Genomic DNA, 23,838 nt, shown 5'->3' with positions numbered 1-23,838 from the left:
TGTCCAACCTCTACTCCACCCAGACCAAGGGAAAGCAACTGAATCTAAGTATGGATGAGCTCCTCACCTTCTATGGGATCCTAATTGCAAGTGGATACAGCTCTGTCCCAAGAAGACACATGTACTGGTCAGTTGACAATGATGTACACAATGAGAGCATTTCAGGTGTAATGCGGAGAAACCGCTTTGATGATATAATGGCCTCAGTTCATGTGGTTGACAACACCAAGATCACTGATGACCCATTTTTTAAGGTTAGACCCATCCTCTCTGAGCTCAATCACTCATACAAAATCATGCCATTTCAGGAATGGCTGTCAGTGGACGAGAGCATGATCCCATACTACGGCCGACATGGATGTTCATCAAAGGCAAACCAATTCGCTTTGGTTACAAGGTATGGAGCTATGTACCACATGGAGCCATATTGTGGATCACACACTCTCCTCCCAGAGACAGGGTTGTGTCAGGGACCCAGCGTTATCATAGGTTTGGCAGAGCAAGCTCAGGTGCCTCAAGGTTGCAAGTTCTTCCATGACAACCTCTTTACCACTCTTTCAATCATGGATGAGATGACAAAAAGAGGATATGGGAGCTCTGGAACCATGAGGCAGAACCGCCTGTTTGATGTCCCATTCACACCACTGAATGCCTTCATGAAGGGGAACCTCTGAGGTTCTGTGCCAAGGAGAGAAGCTGCTGGTCCGTTGGAAAGACAATAACATTGTCACAGTGGCAACAAACATGGAGGAAAAATACACTGAGACCTGTCAAGAGATGGAACAGGCATCGACGTGCCTTTGACAACGTCCAACAACCAAAAGGCATCAGCCGATACATTGAGCACATGGGTGGTGTAGACCTTCACGACCTACAGGTTTCACGATACCATATCGCAATCAGGTCAAAGAAGTGGTGGTGGCCCGTCTTTGCATGGTCTATCAACAGTGCTCTTGTAAATGGCCAGAGATGTTATTGGAGGGACCTTCGACCTGCTCACCTTCTCAAGGACAGTCTCACAGTCTCTTCTGCAAAGGTTTGGAACGAAACCACTGAGCTCAGGCAAGATCAGGCAAGATACGACAAAGCCTCCCACTGGCCAATTAACACGATGCACCGGTTCCAGAGATGTCGCCATTGTGAGAAACGCACAACCTATGCATGTGAGAAATGCAAAGTACCACTGCACCTTGAGTGCTTCAAGCTGTACCATGGAGTGTAGAAGAAAAACAGGAAAGACAGGAGAATGCAGTCGGACATAGAGTTCACAACCATGCACACACACACACACACACACGCACACACACACAAGTGGTTGCATAGTTACAAACAAACAGTACTTTGGAGTCTAGGAAGAAAAGCTGAAAAAAAAACCCCATTAAAATGTAATAAATGTTGCAGGAAAAGATGTTATTTTTTAGTCATTCAAGGCGTTGCTTTGCTCTTTGTTCTTCAACCTATTTTATTTTGCTGTTCAGTCGGTCAGTGTAGGCCTATACTTGAAAGCATGTTCAGCCGGCTACCTCTATCCTAAATGTTTACCTTCATGTTCAGTGTGGTCAATGTATACTGCACTAAAAATGAACGTTTTCAAATGAATGTTGCACTAAGTAAGTTGCACTAAAGTTACAATGTTGAAATACATTGATGATTGTTGTTGTTTTTTGTCTTAACCTCAATATTCATAACAGTGCTCCCAGTATTCACATTGCTAGCCGATAGTATAAGGCTTTTAAAAGTGATAATAACTAGCCTTTGATATAAGGATTTTATACACTCACGCTCGCACACACGCACGTACGCACACACGCGCATGCACACACACACACAGAAACACACACCCAAACACACTGCACAGGTCAAATAGTCTTATATTCCGTCTTGATTCAATGGTTGATACAACACAGTATCCCACCGGTCACAATTGTGACTGATCATAAAACACACTTTTTCACACACCTTTCCATGAAAATTTCTAAAAATTATGATTGATTGTTTCAAAGGGATACACATGATTTGGATATTTTTGTGTCTGGGAAAAATTTGGGATTAAATGGGTTAAATGAGACTACAGCTCTGGATGCAGGGGAGCCTTTCTCCCAACAGCACAAAGGAAACCAAGTGTTTTTACATTCCCCTGCTCAAAACAGATTGGGAGAGAACTTTATTCAACCCAGACATTTGATGAAAAAAAGAGGTTTCTGGAAATAAACAGGACGGCAGCGACTCCAGCCTTAACTCCAGCATCAACCCCACACAGGTGAGCACAGATTTTCATCGTGTGCAGACGCCTGTGGCTGCACACACGCCACCACCCAGGTATCCTGTTTGGTTCCATTTTACATCGTTGTCCAGAGGCTTTTCTTGCAGGCATCCTTCAATCCTCAGTAATAATAGCTTCCAAACACTGTCACGGCACAGAACAGGCTCTCCTGTGGCACAAAAAAAGAGAAAGGCTATGTTGGTTTTATGAGTAAACACCCTCATGCATGACAAGGAGGGACGGACTTACATTAATAAAAACCTCCTCTGCATAGTTGTCCGTGTCAGCGTCCCACAAGCATCTCAAGGACATCCTGGTGAGCGACAAAGTGTGTTAGAGAGGTCACTTACAGTATTTCCACTGTGTCCAAGGCGGACTCACTTGACGCCTTGTCCTCGCTGCTCTCCGATGACAACTTGAACAACAAGTTTGTATCTGTCAAACCCTAAACCTGTAGAAGAGGCACAGTCAGTCAGCGTGTACATGTTCAGACGCTGCACGTAATGTGTCTTACGACGACTTTCAAACCACTGATTTGGTTTTGTTTTTTTAAATTCTGGTACATGTGCATATCAGAAAAGTAGAGTTTGGACAAAATACCTTTCACTTTGTCTTTAATGCACTCCGCCAGTGAACTGGTCAGCTGTGGGACTTCCTCCGGGTCGTAGTGCATCCCAGACAGTCGTTCCCTCACAATTTCACGAATACATTTCTTCACGATAGCCGGCTTAAACCTGCAATTGTTTAAATTCGGTAGTGGGCAGACGGCAAAGTAACGGTGGCGGATCAAGACGTGGCTATTTAACATTAACATTTAACTGTAATGAGGAGCTGAGAGCGGGGAAGGACGAGGAGAGGAGGTGCAGACGTGTAACCATGAGTGGATCATGTTTCTGTGTCCCCACCTATGGCAGCTTTATTTAAAATAACGGCTGCTGGGTCAGACACCTGGAACAGTCTCATCTCGTCGCTGCTCCCAGTAAAATGGGACTTTCCACTCACTTGTATTTAGGATTAGGTCGTATGACGTATGTAGCCTCCCCGTCCATCGCGTTGCCAGCTCCTCAACAAGGAAAGTTGCTATCAGCCGTTGTAAATGATGCCACCATCCAATTGGCATGAATTCCAATTTGCATGTTATTGTTAAGGCCAGAGGAGTAGCGTCATGGGAGACAAAAAGTGAGCAAAAGACACCTTAGTGTGCTTGGAACAGCCAGTAAATTATCTGTTGATTTGGCTTTTGTTTGAAATAGGTCAAGCTTCAAATAAATTTACATGAATTTTGTCCTGTTTAGTCAAATGTTGGAAGATTAAATCTAATGTAAAAAACAAACAAACTCCTCAGCCCACACAGAAAGTAATGGTGCAGCAACAGGAAATAAAATAAATAATAATCCTTGCAATTAAGCGGACGACAGAACGCTATTTTAGATGTGACATCCACATGTCCTCCTACACGTAGCAGGAAGTGCCACGATTAACATGTTTCTTGCATTCAAAGCAGCAGAAAACAGGATCAGATTCCAGTTTCAATGTCTCACCGAATTGTTTGTTTGTTGAATTGTTTGTTTTTTAAAGGAATCGGCCCCACAGAGGGCAGGCGCAGTATGTAGTAACATGATCACAACAGCTGCTTTGAACCAAAGCTCATTTTATCATCAACAAAACAAAGTTTCTTCCATCATTTGTTCTTTAGATTTAGGTGATGTTAATTTTGCATGGTGTTAATGCATGAGTTTGTGTGTGTGTGTGTGGGGGGGGGGGGGGGGGGAGTTCCATGGTCTGTCACCTTTGAACCCTTTTCCATTCATTTTCAAGTGCCCAAAATATGTATTTTTGTTGCAGGAGATATGAACAAATGAGAGGAGGTGAAAATGTGTGGCCATGTTTTTTTTATAGGAGGGAGAAACCTCTTAGTGGATGATGTTTCTGTTCTTTGGTGTGTTGTAGCTTAATAAAAATGGCTTTCGTATAATATAATAATAACTTTAGCTATAGAATTACTGACGAAGCTTTCTCAAAGCAGTAGCTCCCCAGCTACATTCTAACTACATGAGGGTAGTTAGATGGAGATGTGTTTTCAGGATTGGTACATGCTTTAAAACCACTATCTTTGTTGGAAACATCATTTATGTGCCCTGGATGAGAGGAGGCTTCTGCACGGAGCTGTGGGAGCTCCTGCAGAGGCAACGTTCACCCCTTCGAATTACAACATAAAATCCACTTTAAATACTGTCTATAAGCCCGGGACAGCATAAAATGTGACTTTTTGACTCACTTGTGTTGATAGTTAGGTCGTATGAGGTATGTAGCCGTCCCCTCCATCCTGCATCAATATTAGCCTGTTGCTAACGGGCCTAGCTAGGCGCTAACAAGCTAAATATGCTGCTACAAGCTGGTTCCGTTCCCAGTTAAGAGTTTTTGCCCATATTAGAAAAGGAAAAAATCTCAATCTTTGCCTCTTACAGCCCTCACTCTCGGGTAATAGCAGCTAGCCTCAGGAGTAGCTTTGTTACTATAGCAACAACTGTCTCCGGTTGTTCTTGTTTCAAAATAAAAGCATGTTTACGCGGAATCTTTTACATTGAATGGAATGTCACGTTGGTTGTGTAGGTATATCTTACTAAAGCTGCTTTATAAAATGTGTAAAAACAAGCAAAAAAAAAAGATTTGGCATTTCTTCAGCAATTAAAAACATATCGTGAGGAAAGAGGAGCTTTTTTAGCCAGAAAAGGAAGATTCTAAAGGGCATCTTGTTTCCTATCATCCTTCCTAAATGTCAACACTTGACTCCTAACCCTGGCCTTAATCCAGCTGTCACACAAATCATCTATATCCCTTCAGCTCAGCTCACTCTTATCAGGTCTTTTGAAGGGGAGCTGCTGCTTTTTATTATTATTATTACTCAGACTTCCTCAAATGGCAAGGACTTTAGATAGGATTGTCTTTTTAAATGTCAGTCCATCATGCAAACTTTGTCTGTTTTATAGGCATGGCGTAAATCCACGATCACGTGAATGTAACGCCTCCATTTCACTGCATGCTTCAGCTTCAGCTTTACGAACTTTAGGGAAATGAGTTAAAATGATCAATTGTTATAATTTACAGCTGAATACATTTTTAAAAAGCACACTTCTTCATATATTAATATGCTGCCAATTCTCCAAGGCAGGGGGGTTCGATTTGAATAACTAAAATATATAACCCATTTTATAGAGTATCACTTTAATGATAAAAGGCTTAGTGTGGGATAGTGTCACCATCTAAGCTATGCTGATAGGGACTTTGTCGACATTGCTGTATAAAATAAATGAGTCCGTATTCATGAGTCTATCTCAACTACCAATAATGTGAATCGCTGTATACATGGAGAAAACTGTGTTGGATTATACCGCCACCCAGTGGCCACGTTTAGATATCGATACATATATAAAATGTTATTTATTTGTACACGCTGTTTGTACACGTGAGACCTCAAAATGTAAATGCTGAAACGTGAATGAACCCAAATCAAAATAAAACACAGTTTATTCTAAATGAAAGGCAGAAAACTAATGTAACTCGCCTTAGTGTTTTGGGTGAATGATGCAATAACAGTGATTGTGTCAGTAAAATTTTAACTCAATGCTCAAGCAAATTCACAGTTTAACTGCGTGTTTATCTATTTGTTGATAGATACATTGTCCATATGTGGACAATAACATGCTTGTTTCTCATGGTGTTGCTTCTGACACTGGTATATTGACAGGCAAACAAAATAATAACCTTTTTAGCTGTATATATACAGTACCTATAAAGCTGCACACTATCCACTCAGGCTAACGTGTTGTTGCCCAAGTCCAGTATTTGTTCATTTATTGCGAAATGTTCCCTGTTTAAAGCCTTTTGCACAGCTATGCTTAGTGCTTATTTGTGATGTAGGTTTAAGAAGAGCAGTTTACAGAAGGTTACAGTTGCCTGTGAGGACTCCACCCAAGGCTGTTGATGCAGATAACCAGATGGTTTAGTGCCAGTTTCTTGATTAGATTTCAGTGTGTGAGGCAGTGCGGAGAAAATTTAATACGTGAATATATCTGTCGCCTGGGCAGTTCAGGAAATGGTATTATTTTAGCTCAAGATAATCCAGCCAGTAGCTCCTCGAGGTCCTCCTCAAAGCTAGGGAAGCATTGGGGAGAATGCTTCTGTCTGAATGTCACTTTCTTTCTCTTTGAATTGTTTTAACATTTTACTCTGCCGTGGATCCTGCAACGGAGTCTGAAGTACACAACTGAATGAAAAGAAACAACAACTGTACAGTAATTTTGTTGAGTATTCATGTCACCCGAAGGCTCCAGCAGCAAATGCCAATGTAAAAGAGACAGAGAAGGTTTAGGGGTTTTATTTAGTTTAGCAGCATTCTGTCTGCCAAAACCAACAAAGCATGAGAAACATTGTTATCAGACAAAAGTCTAATTACAAAATTGTTTGTATGTCTTTTTTCAACGTTCATTGAACCGTGCTTGATACACAAAGCAGATAAGTCAAAATGTTCAAGTCTTTTGTGTTGACACTTTCTTTTTACCCAGTGTAGGTGAAATTTAAGTGAAAACATTTTCTGATGATCTCCTTGAAGATGTTTTCCTCTCATCCAAGAAGCAAGAGCAACCAACAACTCGGTGGCTCCTGAACGGTACAATTATCTGAAACCCCCCAACAGTCAAAACTGATGAAGCCTCTTGGATGAGAGGTCAAATGTCTTCAACAAACTCAAACAGACTACAGTTGCTAAGATTCAACAACCAGATTTAAATTGTCTTTCACTAATTAAGGCCAAACAACCAAGGTATATTTAATATTTGGACAGGAATGTTTTAATTTTGCTCCTGAGTTGTTCATCTTATTTTACAATGATGATCAATGTCATCACCAGCTTCAACAAGCAGAAGGTTTTCTTTGGTTATATATGTGTCCAGTCTGTCAGATGACAGATACACGTACATATATATATATATATATATTTTTTTTTTTTTTTTTTTCTTTTAAAGAAACATGCTGGTTTATTTGCTGCATGGTTTGTATGCACAGTCAGGCAGTTGAAACAAGAGCCAAGCATGAAAGAAGAGAGAAACAGCAGAAGGCTAACCTGTCACTATCAGTGAAAGAGGTCTGGAAAGAATGTACAGGTACGTAGAAAGTATGTAGTTTGGGTGGTGAGAGGCGTTGACTCAGCAAGCTGACTTTGAAATTGAAATTGAAACCGCAGCAATTTCAGTGGTTATGCACAAAGCCAACAAAGTGCGCTCAAACTAGCAAGCTGTAGTGTCCATAAAAGCAAGTTTTCCCCCTAAATATTGCATTTTTGGGATAGCATGAGTGTACCCTTAAGCAAGGAACACTTCTTCAGACCGACGCACGAGCACAGTTGTGCACAATGTGCTAAAAGTGCTCAATACAAATGAACAATGTGACTCTCGTCATTGTTTGTGAGGATGGAGTGTTGTGAAAATTGAACAGAAACATTTACAATAACACAACTAAGGTGTGCGAGCTGCTTCACACTGCTCCAAACAGAAGCAGAAACAACAGTTTAAATGCATACATGTCCCATACCAAATCAAATTTATTTCTAAAACATGTTCTAATTCATAAAAACAACCTAGGTCTGCCAAAGTATTGCACAATGCCACAAAAACAAAGGTGTAACAGGTGAGTCCAATCATGAAGATACAGACTCAAACAAAGTAAGAGAATAAGACATTAAGACTTACTCTCAAGCTGAAACCTCGGGGCTGAAAACCTAAAGTACGCTCTAGAGTTGAATTTGCCCATGAAAAAATGACCTTTCACAAAAGTGATCATTTAATAAATGTATGTGTCAGAGGCATTAAGTCAGTAGTTACACCCTCAAAGAGGTTTGGGGGACTGAACAACACCATTTCTGTCCTGTCCTCATTCAGTTGGAGTGAGTTGCTCATCACCCATCCTTGTCAGAGGAATCAGTGCTTGAGCACAGTTTGCTAAAGGTAATGCAGCAGGGGACAGGTTAGTAGGGCTGCGTTAAAAAAATATATATTTAAAAAAGGACAAAGAAAAAACTCCGTTAATCAATCCTTATCAAGTTGTTGATAGTAATTGTGTACATTGCAATTTTTGAAGATGTATTTTGATGTATTTTCCCTCCTGCCAGGCTGGGTTGTTCTAAAAGTTTGCACTGAGGGGGTTGGAAAATGTAAAATAAATGAGTATTTTATATTTAGGATTCTATTGACGTGGAAAAATATATTTTATATAAATATATTTGTGTTTATACATAGCTGGTGACAAGTGTGTAATTGACACATAATGGAAGCAATAAAAACAGAATTGTTTCTTCAGACCATTAAAAAAGACTAGGAAAACTCAAGGAAACGAGCTTCACTTTCATTTCAGTTTATACATAAGTTGCTCTTTGAAACTGATAACAAGTCATTGCGGGTTTTCCTCTGCTCTGGTCACCCATCTCATTTTTGCTCTTCTTCAGGCATCAGTGCTTCAGGACTGGACAGGATGGAATGGACAAGCAACTTTGCTCATCACATAAAAGCTTTAGAATGTGACGATTCCTGGAACTTGGAATTTGATGACAAGATTGACCCGAAAAACCCAGACCCAGGCTGGAGAACATTTATGTGGTGCTCCAGTGCATGGTAAGTGCACGGCCAAGTTTACTGTATGTAGGCATGAATAAAAATCACATACAAACTGTTTAATTTATAGAAATATTTTGTTTTAGTCTCTGTAGAAATAGACGTTGAATGTATCGCGCCCAGTATTATAACTTATTTCATATGTTGATGCAATGAAGGGGGAAAAAATACAAAAAAACCCACAAAAGTCTTTCAGTGAAAATGTCAACTATAAAATAAAATGTTTGACACTTTGTGCTAGATGCAATAAATATAAGCTGTCATTCACAGTTTTAACCACGAGATGGCACAGTTCTCAGTCGACAAACAAATCTTATCAACCTATTTAAAAAATACATATCATTAACTACCCAAATAGCAAGCCAGCTAATGACTGCTGTTTTTTTCTCTGTAGTCAAAGCTTTGCATTTTAAAAGTGATAATCAAGACTGTGCATACTCAAACTCATTTTCAAGGTTCAAATGCAGTGGTTGTAAGAGAAGCTGGCCCTCCAATAATGTGATGGTAGCCTTCCACATGCGCCTGATGGATAAGGAGGGCACAGTCAAGGTGAAGCGTTTCCGCCAGAGCTGCAAGATCTGCAGCAATGCTCCAATGGAGACGCCCGACATCTCGCCCGAAAACATCGACATCCTCATGGAGAAGCTGGTACAGCACATAGAAGCAAAGTGCTACGGCAAGGTGGTGAATTTTGGGTCCGGCCGAAGTGCTCCCCTGAAGGTCCGCAACAAACATGAGCCAGAACACTGTGAGGGCTGTAAGGCAGGTGTCTGCAGGAGGGGGGGCATTTAGATTGAAATCATGTTAGTCACCTTTGCTTTGTAAAGGCTTCGGGTGGAAATAAATGTGATAAAGAAATCTTAAAACTTATACACAATGCTTGTGTGATTCTATATTTCTTTTTGTCTGTCTGTCGGTCGGTCGGTCGGTCGGTCGGTCGGTCGGTCGGTCGGTCGATTTATCGATCGATATATTTATCGATAGATATTCATGGCTGCACAAGAACAGGCCCTGAACACCAGAGCAATAGAGGCTGGAGAAGCTGGAGAAATACCAAGGACTGAAGGAGGAGATAGAGAGAATGTGGGGCATGAAGGTAACAGAGGTCCCAGTAGTGATTGGACACTAGGGGGCAGTAAGCTGAGTACTTGGCTCCAACAGATACCAGGAACCACATCAGAGATCTCTGTCCAGAACTGGGCTGTCCTAGGAACAGCCAAGATCCCACGCAGAACCCTCAGACTCCCAGGCCTCTGGTAGAGGACCCGAGTCTGAAGGAGGCACCGCCCAGGAGGGCGAGGAAGAGATTTTTTTTTTTTAAACATTGTTTTGAGGACCAAGTAAAGTGCAAAGGAGACCATTTAACAGGCAAGTATTGAGACAAATGTTTAAAAAAATATATAAAAAAGGAACAGTATGATCAAATACACATAAGAATTTTTACATTGAGACAACTCTTAAGCAAAGACAAAAACATTTTGAAACACGTGTGGATTTTCTGATAAACCCTTCACTGTAGCAGGAAATCCTTCCTGTTAACAGCCAATGTACCAGTCCACCAGCAGCCTGAAGGCCGAGTAGATCCTGGGGTTAAAGGAGCAGATCAGTCCTCCTCCGCGCCACATTTGGGCCCTCTCCCTGTTCAGATCCCCCAGGCAGGTCACCTGGTCCTTGAAGGCCAATGACACGCACCACTTGGAGTGGTCGTAGTGGGACTGGAAGGGGACCGACCCGGGGAGCCGAATCCGCTTGATGTTCATGGTGTGTTTGGGCAGCGAGCAGTTGGAGGGCAGGGCGTGGCTTTGCCTCTGCCACGTTTCCACCAGCAGGTCGGTGTGTAGATCTTGAGCCACCCAGCCTGTATAGATGTCTGGGTAAACATCGTTGGGTTAGACAAATAACAATAAACAGCATTAAACAAAACAATATACACAGGAAATCCATTGTTGAAGTATTTGATCTTCCACTACAAGTGTTTCCAAAAGAATTCCATGACATTATAGAGTACAAGCCCTGATGAATCAGCTTTCAGGCCTCTAAAAATGCAAACATTTCTAAAACAAAAAAATCTTTTTTGAGGAGGCTCAAACCAAAACTGGCTGCCAATCCTCACCTGTCAACAGTGGTTATGCAAGTCATGTCTGATAAAACTGCCCGTCAGCACATTAAAAACAACTTACCATCCACAAAATGCTCAGATTTGGCAAAACTGACAAATTTCTCTCCCCTGACCGAGAGAAGTGGCTCCGCCCATTTGTCCCTAATCATTTGTCCAGTACCTTTAAAGCTGCACACTATCTACTCAGGCTAACGTGTTACTGCCCAAGTCCAGTATTTGTTCATTGATTGCGAAATGTTCCCTGTTTAAAGCCTTTTGCACACCTATGCTTAGTGCTTATTTGTCGCCTGGGCAGTTCAGGAAATGGTATTATTTTAGCTCAAGATAATCCAGCCAGTAGCTCCTCGAGGTCCTCCTCAAAGCTAGGGAAGCATTGGGGAGAATGCTTCTGTCTGAATGTCACTTTCTTTCTCTTTGAATTGTTTTAACATTTTACTCTGCCGTGGATCCTGCAACAGAGTCTGAAGTACACAACTGAATGAAAAGAAACAACAACTGTACAGTCATTTTGTTGAGTATTCATGTCACCCGAAGGCTCCAGCAGCAAATGCCAATGTAAAAGAGACAGAGAAGGTTTAGGGGTTTTATTTAGTTTAGCAGCATTCTGTCTGCCAAAACCAACAAAGCATGAGAAACATTGTTATCAGACAAAAGTCTAATTACAAAATTGTTTGTATGTCTTTTTTCAACGTTCATTGAACCATGCTTGATACACAAAGCAGATAAGTCAAAATGTTCAAGTCTTTTGTGTTGACACTTTCTTTTTACCCAGTGTAGGTGAAATTTAAGTGAAAACATTTTCTGATGATCTCCTTGAAGATGTTTTCCTCTCATCCAAGAAGCAAGAGCAACCAACAACTCGGTGGCTCCTGAACGGTACAATTATCTGAAACCCCCCAACAGTCAAAACTGATGAAGCCTCTTGGATGAGAGGTCAAATGTCTTCAACAAACTCAAACAGACTACAGTTGCTAAGATTCAACAACCAGATTTAAATTGTCTTTCACTAATTAAGGCCAAACAACCAAGGTATATTTAATATTTGGACAGGAATGTTTTAATTTTGCTCCTGAGTTGTTCATCTTATTTTACAATGATGATCAATGTCATCACCAGCTTCAACAAGCAGAAGGTTTTCTTTGGTTAACATTTCTGTCTTTTAGTTGTTGCAGGACATGCCTGGAAAAAGGTGTGACATGATTGTGGGTTGCAAGTCCATATAATTAATAACAACACCACTGTTGCTACAGGTGACAGATGAAATAATAAAACAGCTCAACGAAGGTGAGTCAGTTAAGAACCACCTCTCAGAAAAATGTTTTTAGGATTACAAACTACGGAACCACACTAAGATTTCCTGTTAACAGATTATTGTTGTGTTTTAAGCACATGCCAAATACACACGTGATAAAGTACAGCCTATTATTGTATGTGACTTGATTTGGACCGCTGACACGTTTTTGTGATTAAAACTGTTAAAATCTGTGAGAAACGCAAATAAGCGTCCAGATTGATGTCATAATTGATTGATGTCTCCTTCGCCTCAGGTCTCGGTGCCCAGCCATGTCTCAGCTTGCCTCAGCTTGTTTATGTGTGTGGGTGTGTGTGTAAGTGTGTTGTATGCATGTGTGTGTCTCTGTCCTTTTCTTAATTCTGTTGTTCTCTTTGCTGTTTTTATCCTTTGTGAGGCACTTTGTGCTACCTAGCGTATGAAAAGTGCCATATAAATAAAGATTGATTTGATAAACAGACTTTATTTCGCGTTCCTCTGCAATGGACTGGAGAAGAATGCTGGAGTGCGTCTCATTCGATGTGTCACCAGCAGGCGGAAGTGTTGAATACTAGTGCGTTCTTTCAGATTCGTTTCCATGACACTGGCCTTGGAAACATAACTAAGTTGCTGAAAGTTATTGTTTACATTGCAATTTTTGAGAAGGAAGGAAATAAGACATTAACTTAGTATAAAGCTGAACCCTAGAGGCAGCAAACCTAAAGTATGCTCTAGATTTGAGTTTTCTGATGGAAAAAACAACCGTTAACAAAAATGATAAGTTTAGAAATGTATGTGTCAGAGGCCCTAGGTCAGTAGTTACATCATCGAAGGGGTTTGGGGGACCGTTTCTGTCTTGTAGAGAGAGTTGCTCATCACCCATCCTGGTCAGGGGAATTAGTGCTTGAGCACAGTTTGCTAAAGGTAATGCAGCAGGGGACAGGTTAGTAGGGCTGCGTTAAAAAAATATAAGAAAGAAACTCTGTTAATCAATCCTAATCAAGTTGCTGATAGTAATTGTGTACATTGCAATTTTTGAAGATGTATTTTGATGTATTTTCCTTCTGCCAGGCTGGGTTGTTCCAAAAGTTTGCACTGAGGGGGTTGGAAAATGTAAAATAAATGAGTATTTTATATTTAGGATTCTATTGACGTGGAAAAATATATTTTATATAAATATATTTGTGTTTATACATAGCTGGTGACAAGTGTGTAATTGACACATAATGGAAGCAATAAAAACAGAATTGTTTCTTCAGACCATAAAAAAAGACTAGGAAAACTCAAGGAAACGAGTTTCACTTTCATTTCAGTTTATACATAAGTTGCTCTTTGAAACTGATAACAAGTCATTGTGGGTTTTCCTCTGCTCTGGTCACCCATCTCATTTTTGCTCTTCTTCAGGCATCCGTGCTTCAGGAATGGACAATATAAAATGGAGACGCAACTTTGCTTGTCACATAAAAGCTTTAGAATGTGACAATTCCTGGAACTTGGAATTTGATGACGAGATTGACCCGAACCCAAAACCAGGCTGGAGAACATTTATGTTGTACACCAGTGCGCGGTAAGTGCACGGCCAAGTTTACTGTATTTAGGCATGAATAAAAATCACATACAAACTGTTTAATTTATAGAAATATTTTGTTTTAGTCTCTGTAGAAATAGACGTTGAATGTATCGCACCCAGTATTATAACTTATTTCATATGTTGATGCAATGAAGGGGGAAAAATACAAAAAAAACCACAAAAGTCTTTCAGTGAAAATGTCAACTATAAAATAAAATGTTTGACACTTTGTGCTAGATGCAATAAATATAAGCTGTCATTCACAGTTTTAACCACGAGATGGCACAGTTCTCAGTCGACAAACAAATCTTATCAACCTATTTAGAAAATACATATCATTAACTACCCAAATAGCAAGCCAGCTAATGACTGCTGTTTTTTTCTCTGTAGTCAAAGCTTTGCATTTTAAAAGTGATAATCAAGACTGTGCATACTCAAACTCATTTTCAAGGTTCAAATGCAGTGGTTGTCAGAGAAGATGGCCCGCCGATAAGGTGAAGGTAGCCTTCCACATGCGCCGGTGGAAAAAGAAGGGCACAGTCAAGGTGAAGCGTTTCCGCCAGAGATGCAAGAGCTGCAGCAATGCTCCAATGGCGATGCCCAGCATCCCGCCCAAAAACATCGACATCCTCATGGAGAAGCTGGTACAGCACATAGAAGTAAAGTGCTACGGCAAGGCGGTGGATTTTGGGTCCGGCCGAAGTGCTACCCTGGAGGTCCATGACAACCATGAGCCAGAACACTGTGAGGCCTGTAAGGCAGGTGTCTGCAGGAGCGGGGGCATTTAGATTGAAATCATGTTAGTCACCTTGGATTTGTAAAGGCTTCGGGTGGAAATAAATGTGATAAAGAAATCTTAAAACTTATACACAATGCTTGTGTGATTCTATATTTCTTTTTGTCTGTCGGTCGGTCGGTCGGTCTGTCGGTCGATTTATCGATCGATATATTTATCGATAGATATTCATGGCTGCACAAGAACAGGCCCTGAACACCAGAGCAATAGAGGCCAGGGTCCACCATACCAGACAAGACCCCAGGTGCAGACTGTGTGGAGACGCCCCTGAGACAGTCCAGCACATCACAGCAGGGTGCAAGATGTTAGCAGGCAAGGCATACATGGAACGGCATAACCAGGTGGCTGGCATAGTGCACAGGAACATCTGCACTGAGTATGGACTGGAGGTCCCAGGGTCCAGGTGGGAGACACCCCCGAAAGTACTGGAGAACAAGCAGGCCAAGATCCTGTGGGACTTCCAGATCCAGACTGGCAAGATGGTGGTGGCCAACCAGCCTGACATAGTGGTGGTGGATAAACACCGGGAGACAGTGGTGGTGATAGATGTAGCAATCCCGAGTGATAGCAACATCAGGAAGAAGGAACACAAGAAGCTGGAGAAGTACCAAGGACTGAAGGAGGAGATAGAGAGAATGTGGGGCATGAAGGTAACAGAGGTCCCAGTAGTGATTAGACACTAGGGGGCAGTAAGCTGAGTACTTGGCTCCAACAGATACCAGGAACCACATCAGAGATCTCTGTCCAGAACTGGGCTGTCCTAGGAACAGCCAAGATCCTGCGCCGAACCCTCAGACTCCCAGGCCTCTGGTAGAGGACCCGAGTCTGAAGGAGGCACCGCCCAGGAGGGCGAGGAAGAGATTTATTTTTTTTAAACAATGTTTTGAGGACCAAGTAAAGTGCAAAGGAGACCATTTAACAGGCAAGTATTGAGACAAATGTTTAAAATAATATATAAAAAAGGAACAGTATGATCAAATACACATAAGAATTTTTACATTGAGACAACTCTTAAGCAAAGACAAAAACATTTTGAAACACGTGTGGATTTTCTGATAAACCCTTCACTGTAGCAGGAAATCCTTCCTGTTAACAGCCAATGTACCAGTCCACCAGCAGCCTGAAGGCCGAGTAGATCCTGGGGTTAAAGGAGCAGATCAGTCCTCCTCCGCGCCACATTTGGGCCCTCTCCCTGTTCAGATCCCCCAGGCAGGTCACCTGGTCCTTGAAGGCCAATGACACGCACCACTTGGAGTGGTCGTAGTGGGACTGGAAGGGGACCGACCCGGGGAGCCGAATCCGCTTGATGTTCATGGTGTGTTTGGGCAGCGAGCAGTTGGAGGGCAGGGCGTGGCTTTGCCTCTGCCACGTTTCCACCAGCAGGTCGGTGTGTAGATCTTGAGCCACCCAGCCTGTATAGATGTCTGGGTAAACATCGTTGGGTTAGACAAATAACAATAAACAGCATTAAACAAAACAATATACACAGAAAATCCATTGTTGAAATATTTGATCTTCTACTACAAGTGTTACCAAAAGAATTCCATGACATTATAGAGTACAAGCCCTGATGAATCAGCTTTCAGGCCTCTAAAAATGCAAACATTTCTAAAACAAAAAAATCTTTTTTGAGGAGGCTCAAACCAAAACTGGCTGCCAATCCTCACCTGTCAACAGTGGTTATGCAAGTCATGTCCCATAAAACTGCCCGTCAGCACATTAAAAACAACTTACCGTCCACAAAACGCTCAGATTTGGCAAAACTGACAAATTTCTCTCCTCGGACCGAGAGAAGTGGCTCCGCCCATTTGTCTGAGGTCAGCGCCGCCTTGTTGCCCTCACACAACCGGGACAGCTGTGGCAGGTCGGCCGAGAACATGGCAGGTACGGAGCAGTTATAAAAACGTGGGTAAAGGTACGCCAACTGCTTTGCTACAGACAGCGAGAGGTGGAGGGAGAGAGGGGGGAGGGAGAGGGGGGAGGGAGAGAGGGGGAGGGAGAGAGGGGGAGGGAGAGAGGGGGAGGGAGAACCCTGTTGTATTACATTAAGAATAACAGATATTCTACCAGCACATTTGCATGATTGGCTAACCTTAAACTAACACATTAACCACACCTTATATTATATACTGTATATGTGTGCGTGTGTTTGTGTGTGTGTGTTTGTGTGTGTGTGTGCGCTCTGCAAATATATTCAGCAGTTTTCCTGCCACGGATCAATAAAAGGTCTGCCTTACAAAAAAACATCCCACAATGCACAAACAAGGTCAGGTTTGTACTGCACATACATAATATCTGGAAAACGTTGTCATGCCATCACGGTAGATGATGAACGGGTCCATTCGGTGCTGCTGGCAGTGTTACGCAACGGCGGGTTTGCAAACAGACAATTTTGTAATGTGTGTTGACAGGAACAAGTCCAGCCCTGTCGGACGATAAGAGGTTACTCACCTATAAGCTGGACCTGGTCGTAGCTGTAGGTCACGCAGAGGGCCGTCTGGCCGTTGGTTCTGCCAGATGAAGGGTAACGGTAGCCTCTCTCGGGGAATGATGGGAAGTGAGGAATGCTGTGGGACAGCCAGAAACCCTGAGAGTGGTCGGAGAGCAGAACCCCTGCGGGGTGACACACGGACACTCAGTGACGCTCTCCGTCCACACCTGTCCTGATATGGATGCTCTGATGCTGACGGCTGCTTCGGAACTAAGCAGCGTGCCAGCGTCGTGCTGTACCTTTGGTGTGGCCATATCCCTGGATGTAGTCCAGCACTGGAGGAGCATCGTTGTAGAAGGCGTAAACCGAACTGTTGGACTGAGAGAAAGGTTTTATTTTGTATCGCGTGCAGCTCATTCCTCCTTTCTCCTGTCGATCTGCCTGTAATTATCTGGTACAGACCCACCCACCGCCAGCCCCGAGTTAGCGTTGCAAGCCAGCGAGTTTGGCCAAAGAAAAATCCAAAAGGGAATAAACAAAAAATAGATAAAAAAACTGGCTGAAATATTTGCTTAAACCTCAGAAAATTAAGACAGAATGTCTGAAAACCCAGGCTTGACTGACAGAAAGGCCAGGAACCCAGCCTTGGATTCAGTTCCCCACACGAACCAGAATGTCTGCGCAGCAAACTGAAACTGAGCTTCAGGAGCTTCTGGCACTCACAGGAATCTCAAAAAACACAAGGGTGTAATCTCACCTGGTAGGCCTTTCCCTTGTAAAGCTGGTTCAGTGTTTGGCCGAGAGCCCCCTCACTGGTGTTCACCAGGTATTTACTCATATGCCAGCTGCCTCCAGAAGAGTCCAGATACATGTAATCCACACCGCTGCCCACCTCGCCGATTTTATACATGGGCAGTTTGTAAATGATGAACCTGAAGCAAAAAAAAAAAAAAAAGACAAGTATTTAATTGTGTCAGAGCAGATTTAAATACAGCTTCTACTTCCCTCAACTGCACCTTATCCACTCACCAGTCGACAGGCTCCCCAGCTTCATCCTGGCAGGAAACACCAGCAGTTACAGGACACAAAAAGACAACAATTATCTGCGCACACAACCCAATGTCCATGGGGAGTGTTGGTTTTGGCACCGTGTGACAACAGGGCAAAAAGGAGAAATCTTTGTTTCACGGGTGAACATGGCGCAGCTGTAAAACAGGAAGTCATGAGGTCTGGTCACATGATGGAGGGATACAGAGGAAAAGAGGTGATATTTAGTGTTGCGCATACCTGGGCCTTCCTCTCATCACAACCTGCTAGTCTTATTCTAATTATCAGCACTTGCTGTTTATTTGCTCTAGTGATCATCGTGTGTATTGTTTTACTTCCCCCCAGATGATTATGTGAGATATTTTGGATTCCCTTTAATTATGCATCCTACATATTATTTTCGCTCATTTGGATTTCATAATTTGAAAAACAGGTATGTCATAAACCATCTAAACAGTTAATGAAACAAAATCAGCTTTCAGGGATGGTAAAAGATTGAAAAAGATCTAAATTCCTGTTAGCAGAGGAGCACAAGGAGCATAAAAGCTGAATCAGAGGGGGGGATGCACACAGACACACCTCTAAAAACGCTTATATCCTCTCATAAGGACATTTATGTCAAGTAGTGACAGAATTGTTGTCACGACGACCATAAAATCAGCCGCTGCTTCTGAACGGTGCCAAAACGGTCTCATCACTAAATCGTCAGCATGTACTATAACTTATATATAACTAAGAAGGCATTAAAAACAAGAGTAAATATGTCACAGACCTTATGGGGAGGGGGCTAGGCAGACTGATGACCTTTGCCTTCCATTAGTTTTGGCTCTATTAATGCGACCAATGCAAGTTCGTCCAACAATTGAACAGAAATGTTGTCAGACACAAGGTTAACATTGGAACTGCACTGGAAAAACAGGTGAGGATGGGCCTGAAGTGAGACCACCCTCGCTACAAAACCCTCCGCTGGTGGGAGGACCTGCGCACAGACGGGCAGAGAGGGCAGAGACGACGCCATGTCGACAGCTTCGGATCAGGTAATCAATCATGCACATCAGGAACACACCGACAGCAAGGAGGCGTTTACATGTGGCAACACTGGAATGGTCCTCACCATTGAGTGTTGCACGCTGGCTCGCGACAGGTCTCACTCATGTATGAGTCTATCAGATAGAAGAGCCTCGCTTTATTTCACCTCAGGGGTAATTATCAAAATTCACCCTCTATGTTGGATAAAATGACACAACAAAAAATTGTTATGAGAAAAACAGACAGCAAGAGATAGAGAGAGGTAGAGGGTTGAGGGGCAATAACCTCCCCTAACCCTGGGGGGAGGAGCCTTACACAGTTGATTTAACCTTTTTGCATCCAAACTTTTTATTATTATTAATGAATGAAGTCACATTCAACCCTAATTGATTAGATGTGAGGTTTAGACAGGATGATGAGGGCAAGTAAACCAAAAAAAACCAACAAATAATAAAAAAGCACTTTAAAGTAGAGAGTAGTGCAAAACCATATCTCACTCAAGTAATACCAGACTGTGCTGCATCCACAGAATGTGGAGTTTGTGCGAACCGGCTACGGCAAGAACGCCGTCAAAGTGCTGGTCATCCGCAGACACAGGAGCCGCCACGACATCATCGAGTTGAAGGCCGACGTGCAGCTCACGCTCAAGTCACGCAAGGACTATTTACACGGAGACAACTCGGACATAATCCCGACCGACACCATAAAGAACACCGTCCACGCTCTGGCTAAGCTCAAAGGGGTGAGATAAGAAATGCACTTGATTGATAACTTGATGATCAAAGCAATTTCTTCTCCAGTTCAACATATCATTAACAGTAGCCCCGCCCACTCCCTGTCTGATAGGTGCAAACCATTGAGCAGTTTTCCCTGGACATCTGTCATCACTTCCTGACCTCGTTCAACCACGTGTTGAGGGCCAGAGTCTACATGGAGGAGGCCCCGTGGAGAAGACTGGAGAAGGTGGGCCAACACTTCAAATACTGCACATGACAGGAAAGAGCAACGTCAGGTTGCTCTCCTGCAGCACCTAATAAATGCAGGTAGGCAGAAAAAACAAACCCTACATAGATGTGGTATTTTCTGATGTATATTTCCCAGAATGGGGCGGAGCATGTGCACGCGTTCATCCACAGCCCAGAGGCGTGCCGCTTCTGTGATGTTGAACAGAATCTTAATGGTAAAGCAAACACACGCGGCTGCAAAACACATTAAAACCGCTTTCATGGGGCAAAAAGGAGGTTCTGTTGGATTGAAGAGGTCAGCTGTGGCCACGACCAATCCAACATATGAAAGTAACAGTTTCAGCTGCACTAACCTACTTTGAATCCCAACATGGAATGCGGATTGACCTGAGTTACTGGTTTCCCGTCTCTATCGGCTGGATCTAAGCCAGTGCCTTTGCCTCCCTTGCAGGCGTCCCAGTGGTTCACAGCGGGCTAAAGGACATGACCTTGCTGAAGACCACCCAGTCGGGCTTTGAGGGGTTCCTCAAAGACCGTTTCACCACTCTGCAGGAGACCAGGGACAGATGCTTCTGCACCTCAGTCTACAGCAGGTGGCGCTACAACCAGATTCGCAACGTGGACTTCAATGCTGCGTGGTACGGTAGAACCGCCGGGACCTCCGTCCCACACGACATCAGACATCAGGTTAAAGTCTCGTCTTCAACAGGAAATGCGCCAAGGCGACGATTGTGGAGAAGTTTTCTGGCCCTTACGACCGCGGGGAGTTCTCACCGAGCGTGCAGAAAACGCTTTACGACTCCCAAGTTCTGATTCTGCAAAGAGTTCCTGAAGTACGCTCACATTTTAGGACAAGTCAAGGAAATATGCACCACCGCCCTCAGATCAATGAATAAATGCTCTGTCTCCAAAGGTGGAGGAAATTGAGATCGTCATGCCAAACCAGCATTACCTCACTATAGACATGACAAAAATGGGCATCGTCAACAAAGATGAAGTACTTCCTGTCATTTACACTCATTGTGAACCTGCTGATGCGTGATTTGACTGCCTTACTCTACTCACATTCTTTTGTTTTGCTCTCGCAGGTTCTGCTTCCGCTCGATAACCCCTCAGGGAACATCACTGGAACCCTGCGCAGGAGACAGCTGGCCAAGCTGTGAATGACACTTCTGTGATCCAATCAAACCAGAGAAGAGATGGCGGTGAAACCCTGGGCGCCGCATGAAACGGGACCAAAAGGACAAAGAACAGCTGGGAATAAACCCACATTTGTTGAGAAAACAGCACCGTTTATTGCAAATCTTTGAATCAGAAAGTCCAGTGTAATGTTACACGTCAGTCTTTCCCTCACACACACACACACATTTCATTACAGACGTCGTCGTGACAATGTTGAGAGCACCACAGTTAAAAACATGATGACAACATGGACACAAATAAGAATATCAAGGGCTCTGAGCTTTAAAAAAGTAGGTGATGAGTTCAGTTTTGGCTCCTTGTGTCTGGGAAAACAAACTTTTTCATTATTTCATGCTAATGGACTCAGCTGCAGTGTCAACATGGAAAAAACAAACAAAGAAAACCCAAAACAGGATGCAACAAGGTCATTTTCTGCATCTTTGAACATGTTCAAGTATGACAGACCACACAGTTTTAAACTATATATATATATATATATATATATATCTCATCTTATATACAAATACTTATTTCAAAACCAAGATAGGTTATTTCACTTTGCAAACATACACTCACAAATCATGATCGCTCTCCAATTTATTTTAAATAAAACATAAAAATACATATTTCAAGCAGCGAAAATAATGGCTAAAAAGGTAAACGACCGAGCGGACTCCGTGTGCGGCTCAGTTTTTCGGGATCCACGTTGATTAAAAACATACAGCATTTAAATCCCCGTTAAGGTGCCGCCGCGGCCAGAGGAGTCTCTGAAGCAGAAGCTAACCTGGGTTCTCTTGACATGGTGATTGTCACTGAGGTGGGTGGGGGGGGGACCGGTGGGGGCCAGCGTTGCTATGCGGCGTTGCTCTTCAGGTGTTGGGTTTGCAACGGCTTCACGTGATACTCGTAGATTTTAAGCGCTGGGCCGAGCTTTATCGACAGCCCCGTCAGCACGTCGTTGCGCGTCATCAGCAGCAGGGACTTGCCGTCGATTTCCTGTCGGGCAGAGGCAGAGATATTAGACTTCGGTGTGTGTTTTCATCAGGAACCTTTAGCGGGAAGGGCGGTCTGACCTGATCCTGGAAAGCCGTGGCTTGCTCCTCAAACCCGGTCGCTTTAAAGTAATTGACAACGTCAGCGACCCCCCAGTTAGCGGGGTCCGGGAGTTGACCGTTCTCAACTGGGCTGTGAAGACAAGCACGAACGGAATCAATTTAACGTACCTGTTAATTACAGTGAATGCATTACAGTAGTTATAGGGGGAAGGGGGGGGGGGGGTACCTTTTGGAGTCAACAGAACCATTTGCCTTGTCTTCCATTCTGGCTGTAAATGGAATACATGATTACATTTTCAAGGAAAACACATAGTAAATAATGTCAGCTTGTAAATTCTTTAGTGCCCGAAAATCTGCAAAAGTTTCCAAGAACCAAGTGGAGATTCTTTCCTGACGTCATCATGTCAACAGTGCATCGATATAATAAAACATTCTTACAAACAAAATTTTAAATTTATAATAGCCAACAATCTCTATCTTACCGATGATTTCCTTGATATTGTGATTTTACTGGTATATCCCAATAAAGACCTGTTTCTAAATCTAATCGTAATGGAAAGAAATTATATATATCTGCATAAACAGCACATAACTTATTCAAATATACCAACAATATACGAACGATGATATACCAAGAAAGGACAAAACGCACCCTCCGAAAGATGAAAAGACAATTAACTCCTTTCAGAAACGACAGTTTGATTGTTTGTTTTGATGGACCGCATTTCCTCTCCCATTCACTACCGAATAGATTACAGATATTTTCTTACAATCGACAACGTTGTAATAAGTTTTCATTGGGTGTTTTGTCACTCGGTGGACCGGCAGCTGAAATACCATCGTTTGTCTGTAGCACTGTGGACGAATTCACTGCAATCGGCAAGAAAAAAGAGGAGAAAGAAGCCTGAAATTAAGAGGAAAAGCTAATGCTAAAACTGTGACCGTCACAATAACAGCGAAACTGGGTTGACCAAATCACGCTGGCGTTGTTACGTGAATTAAGAGCAGCAAAATAATACACATTATAAGGCATTGCTAGAGTGCTTAAAACATTACTACAAATAAAATGTGGCAGTTTATCGCAGCACAAATCCGATGTGACGTTGCGCTGGAGTGACGACACAGAGAATTGAGTCGCTGCCTTCATGTAATTCCTATTAAGCTAACAGTAACAGTTAGCCGGACTCGCTAATACAAAATTTATCAGTTAACGTTACCTTATTAAAGATGATCCTTGCTTGACAACAAGTTATTCCGGTGTGTGAGCTGCCTTTTCATAACAAAAAATATTGTTTGGCAAATGGGATATTTAACAAATTAAGAAACAGCAACAATAATTTGATAAAAGAAAGATTAAATCAAGTAAAGGCAACTAGCCCTTCTTCATCGGCTTCGCTTCCTTCGCCCACGTGACAGCAAAGACTCATGGGAAGTGAAGTTTTTTGT

General features: G+C 42.7%; 7 protein-coding genes across 11 annotated transcripts; 3 read left to right on the top strand and 4 right to left on the bottom strand.

The window, feature by feature from the left end:
- Positions 1–2,122: 2,122 nt before the first annotated feature.
- Positions 2,123–4,791, bottom strand: dynlt2b (dynein light chain Tctex-type 2B). 4 transcript variants are annotated; one of them, XM_029828649.1, is made up of 6 exons: positions 4,542–4,791; positions 3,266–3,343; positions 2,864–2,997; positions 2,645–2,714; positions 2,513–2,576; positions 2,123–2,432 (listed from the first exon to the last, which is right to left on the bottom strand). In XM_029828649.1, exons 2-6 carry the CDS (start codon positions 3,310–3,312, stop codon positions 2,385–2,387), a joined length of 363 nt encoding a protein of 120 aa, XP_029684509.1. In that variant the 5' UTR covers positions 3,313–3,343; positions 4,542–4,791; the 3' UTR covers positions 2,123–2,384. The 4 variants fall into 4 exon arrangements, with proteins under 4 accessions (XP_029684509.1, XP_029684508.1, XP_029684511.1 ...); XM_029828648.1 differs by lacking the exon at positions 4,542–4,791 and adding an exon at positions 3,805–3,843; XM_029828651.1 differs by lacking the exon at positions 3,266–3,343.
- Positions 4,792–6,523: 1,732 nt separating this feature from the next.
- LOC101063606 (receptor-transporting protein 4) lies at positions 6,524–9,800 on the top strand. The gene is made up of 4 exons (XM_029828652.1): positions 6,524–6,553; positions 7,328–7,425; positions 8,763–8,928; positions 9,384–9,800. Exons 3-4 carry the CDS (start codon positions 8,789–8,791, stop codon positions 9,718–9,720), a joined length of 477 nt encoding a protein of 158 aa, XP_029684512.1. The 5' UTR covers positions 6,524–6,553; positions 7,328–7,425; positions 8,763–8,788; the 3' UTR covers positions 9,721–9,800.
- Positions 9,801–10,288: 488 nt separating this feature from the next.
- Positions 10,289–11,237, bottom strand: LOC101063383 (deoxyribonuclease-2-beta-like). The gene is made up of 2 exons (XM_003974289.3): positions 11,109–11,237; positions 10,289–10,798 (listed from the first exon to the last, which is right to left on the bottom strand). The coding sequence occupies exons 1-2, from the start codon at positions 11,194–11,196 to the stop codon at positions 10,464–10,466; spliced, it is 423 nt and encodes a 140-aa protein (XP_003974338.1). The 5' UTR covers positions 11,197–11,237; the 3' UTR covers positions 10,289–10,463.
- A 2,413-nt stretch (positions 11,238–13,650) lies between these two features.
- Positions 13,651–14,751, top strand: LOC101079169 (receptor-transporting protein 3-like). Its single transcript, XM_003974274.3, has 2 exons — positions 13,651–13,884; positions 14,339–14,751. Exons 1-2 carry the CDS (start codon positions 13,739–13,741, stop codon positions 14,673–14,675), a joined length of 483 nt encoding a protein of 160 aa, XP_003974323.2. The 5' UTR covers positions 13,651–13,738; the 3' UTR covers positions 14,676–14,751.
- An 848-nt stretch (positions 14,752–15,599) lies between these two features.
- dnase2b (deoxyribonuclease II beta) lies at positions 15,600–19,042 on the bottom strand. Its single transcript, XM_003974288.3, has 7 exons — positions 18,934–19,042; positions 18,144–18,319; positions 17,872–18,046; positions 17,414–17,492; positions 17,135–17,296; positions 16,418–16,615; positions 15,600–16,107 (listed from the first exon to the last, which is right to left on the bottom strand). The coding sequence occupies exons 2-7, from the start codon at positions 18,239–18,241 to the stop codon at positions 15,773–15,775; spliced, it is 1,047 nt and encodes a 348-aa protein (XP_003974337.1). The 5' UTR covers positions 18,242–18,319; positions 18,934–19,042; the 3' UTR covers positions 15,600–15,772.
- uox (urate oxidase) lies at positions 19,041–21,443 on the top strand. The gene is made up of 8 exons (XM_003974273.3): positions 19,041–19,198; positions 19,720–19,932; positions 20,037–20,153; positions 20,292–20,370; positions 20,607–20,793; positions 20,865–20,988; positions 21,069–21,152; positions 21,244–21,443. Exons 1-8 carry the CDS (start codon positions 19,178–19,180, stop codon positions 21,316–21,318), a joined length of 900 nt encoding a protein of 299 aa, XP_003974322.2. The 5' UTR covers positions 19,041–19,177; the 3' UTR covers positions 21,319–21,443.
- samd13 (sterile alpha motif domain containing 13) lies at positions 21,431–23,826 on the bottom strand. 2 transcript variants are annotated; one of them, XM_011614962.2, is made up of 5 exons: positions 23,610–23,826; positions 23,163–23,262; positions 22,619–22,661; positions 22,411–22,522; positions 21,431–22,333 (listed from the first exon to the last, which is right to left on the bottom strand). In XM_011614962.2, exons 2-5 carry the CDS (start codon positions 23,230–23,232, stop codon positions 22,190–22,192), a joined length of 369 nt encoding a protein of 122 aa, XP_011613264.1. In that variant the 5' UTR covers positions 23,233–23,262; positions 23,610–23,826; the 3' UTR covers positions 21,431–22,189. The 2 variants fall into 2 exon arrangements, with proteins under 2 accessions (XP_011613264.1, XP_003974321.1); XM_003974272.3 differs by lacking the exon at positions 23,163–23,262 and having other exon boundaries at positions 23,610–23,825.
- Between the last annotated feature and the right edge of the window lie 12 nt (positions 23,827–23,838).

The sequence above is a fragment of the Takifugu rubripes genome, chromosome 20 (assembly GCF_901000725.2).
Source record: "Takifugu rubripes chromosome 20, fTakRub1.2, whole genome shotgun sequence".
Taxonomy (NCBI): Eukaryota; Metazoa; Chordata; class Actinopteri; order Tetraodontiformes; family Tetraodontidae; genus Takifugu; species Takifugu rubripes.
The sequence above is the reverse complement of the archived record's forward strand: the minus strand, read 5'-3'. Positions and strand labels throughout refer to the sequence as shown.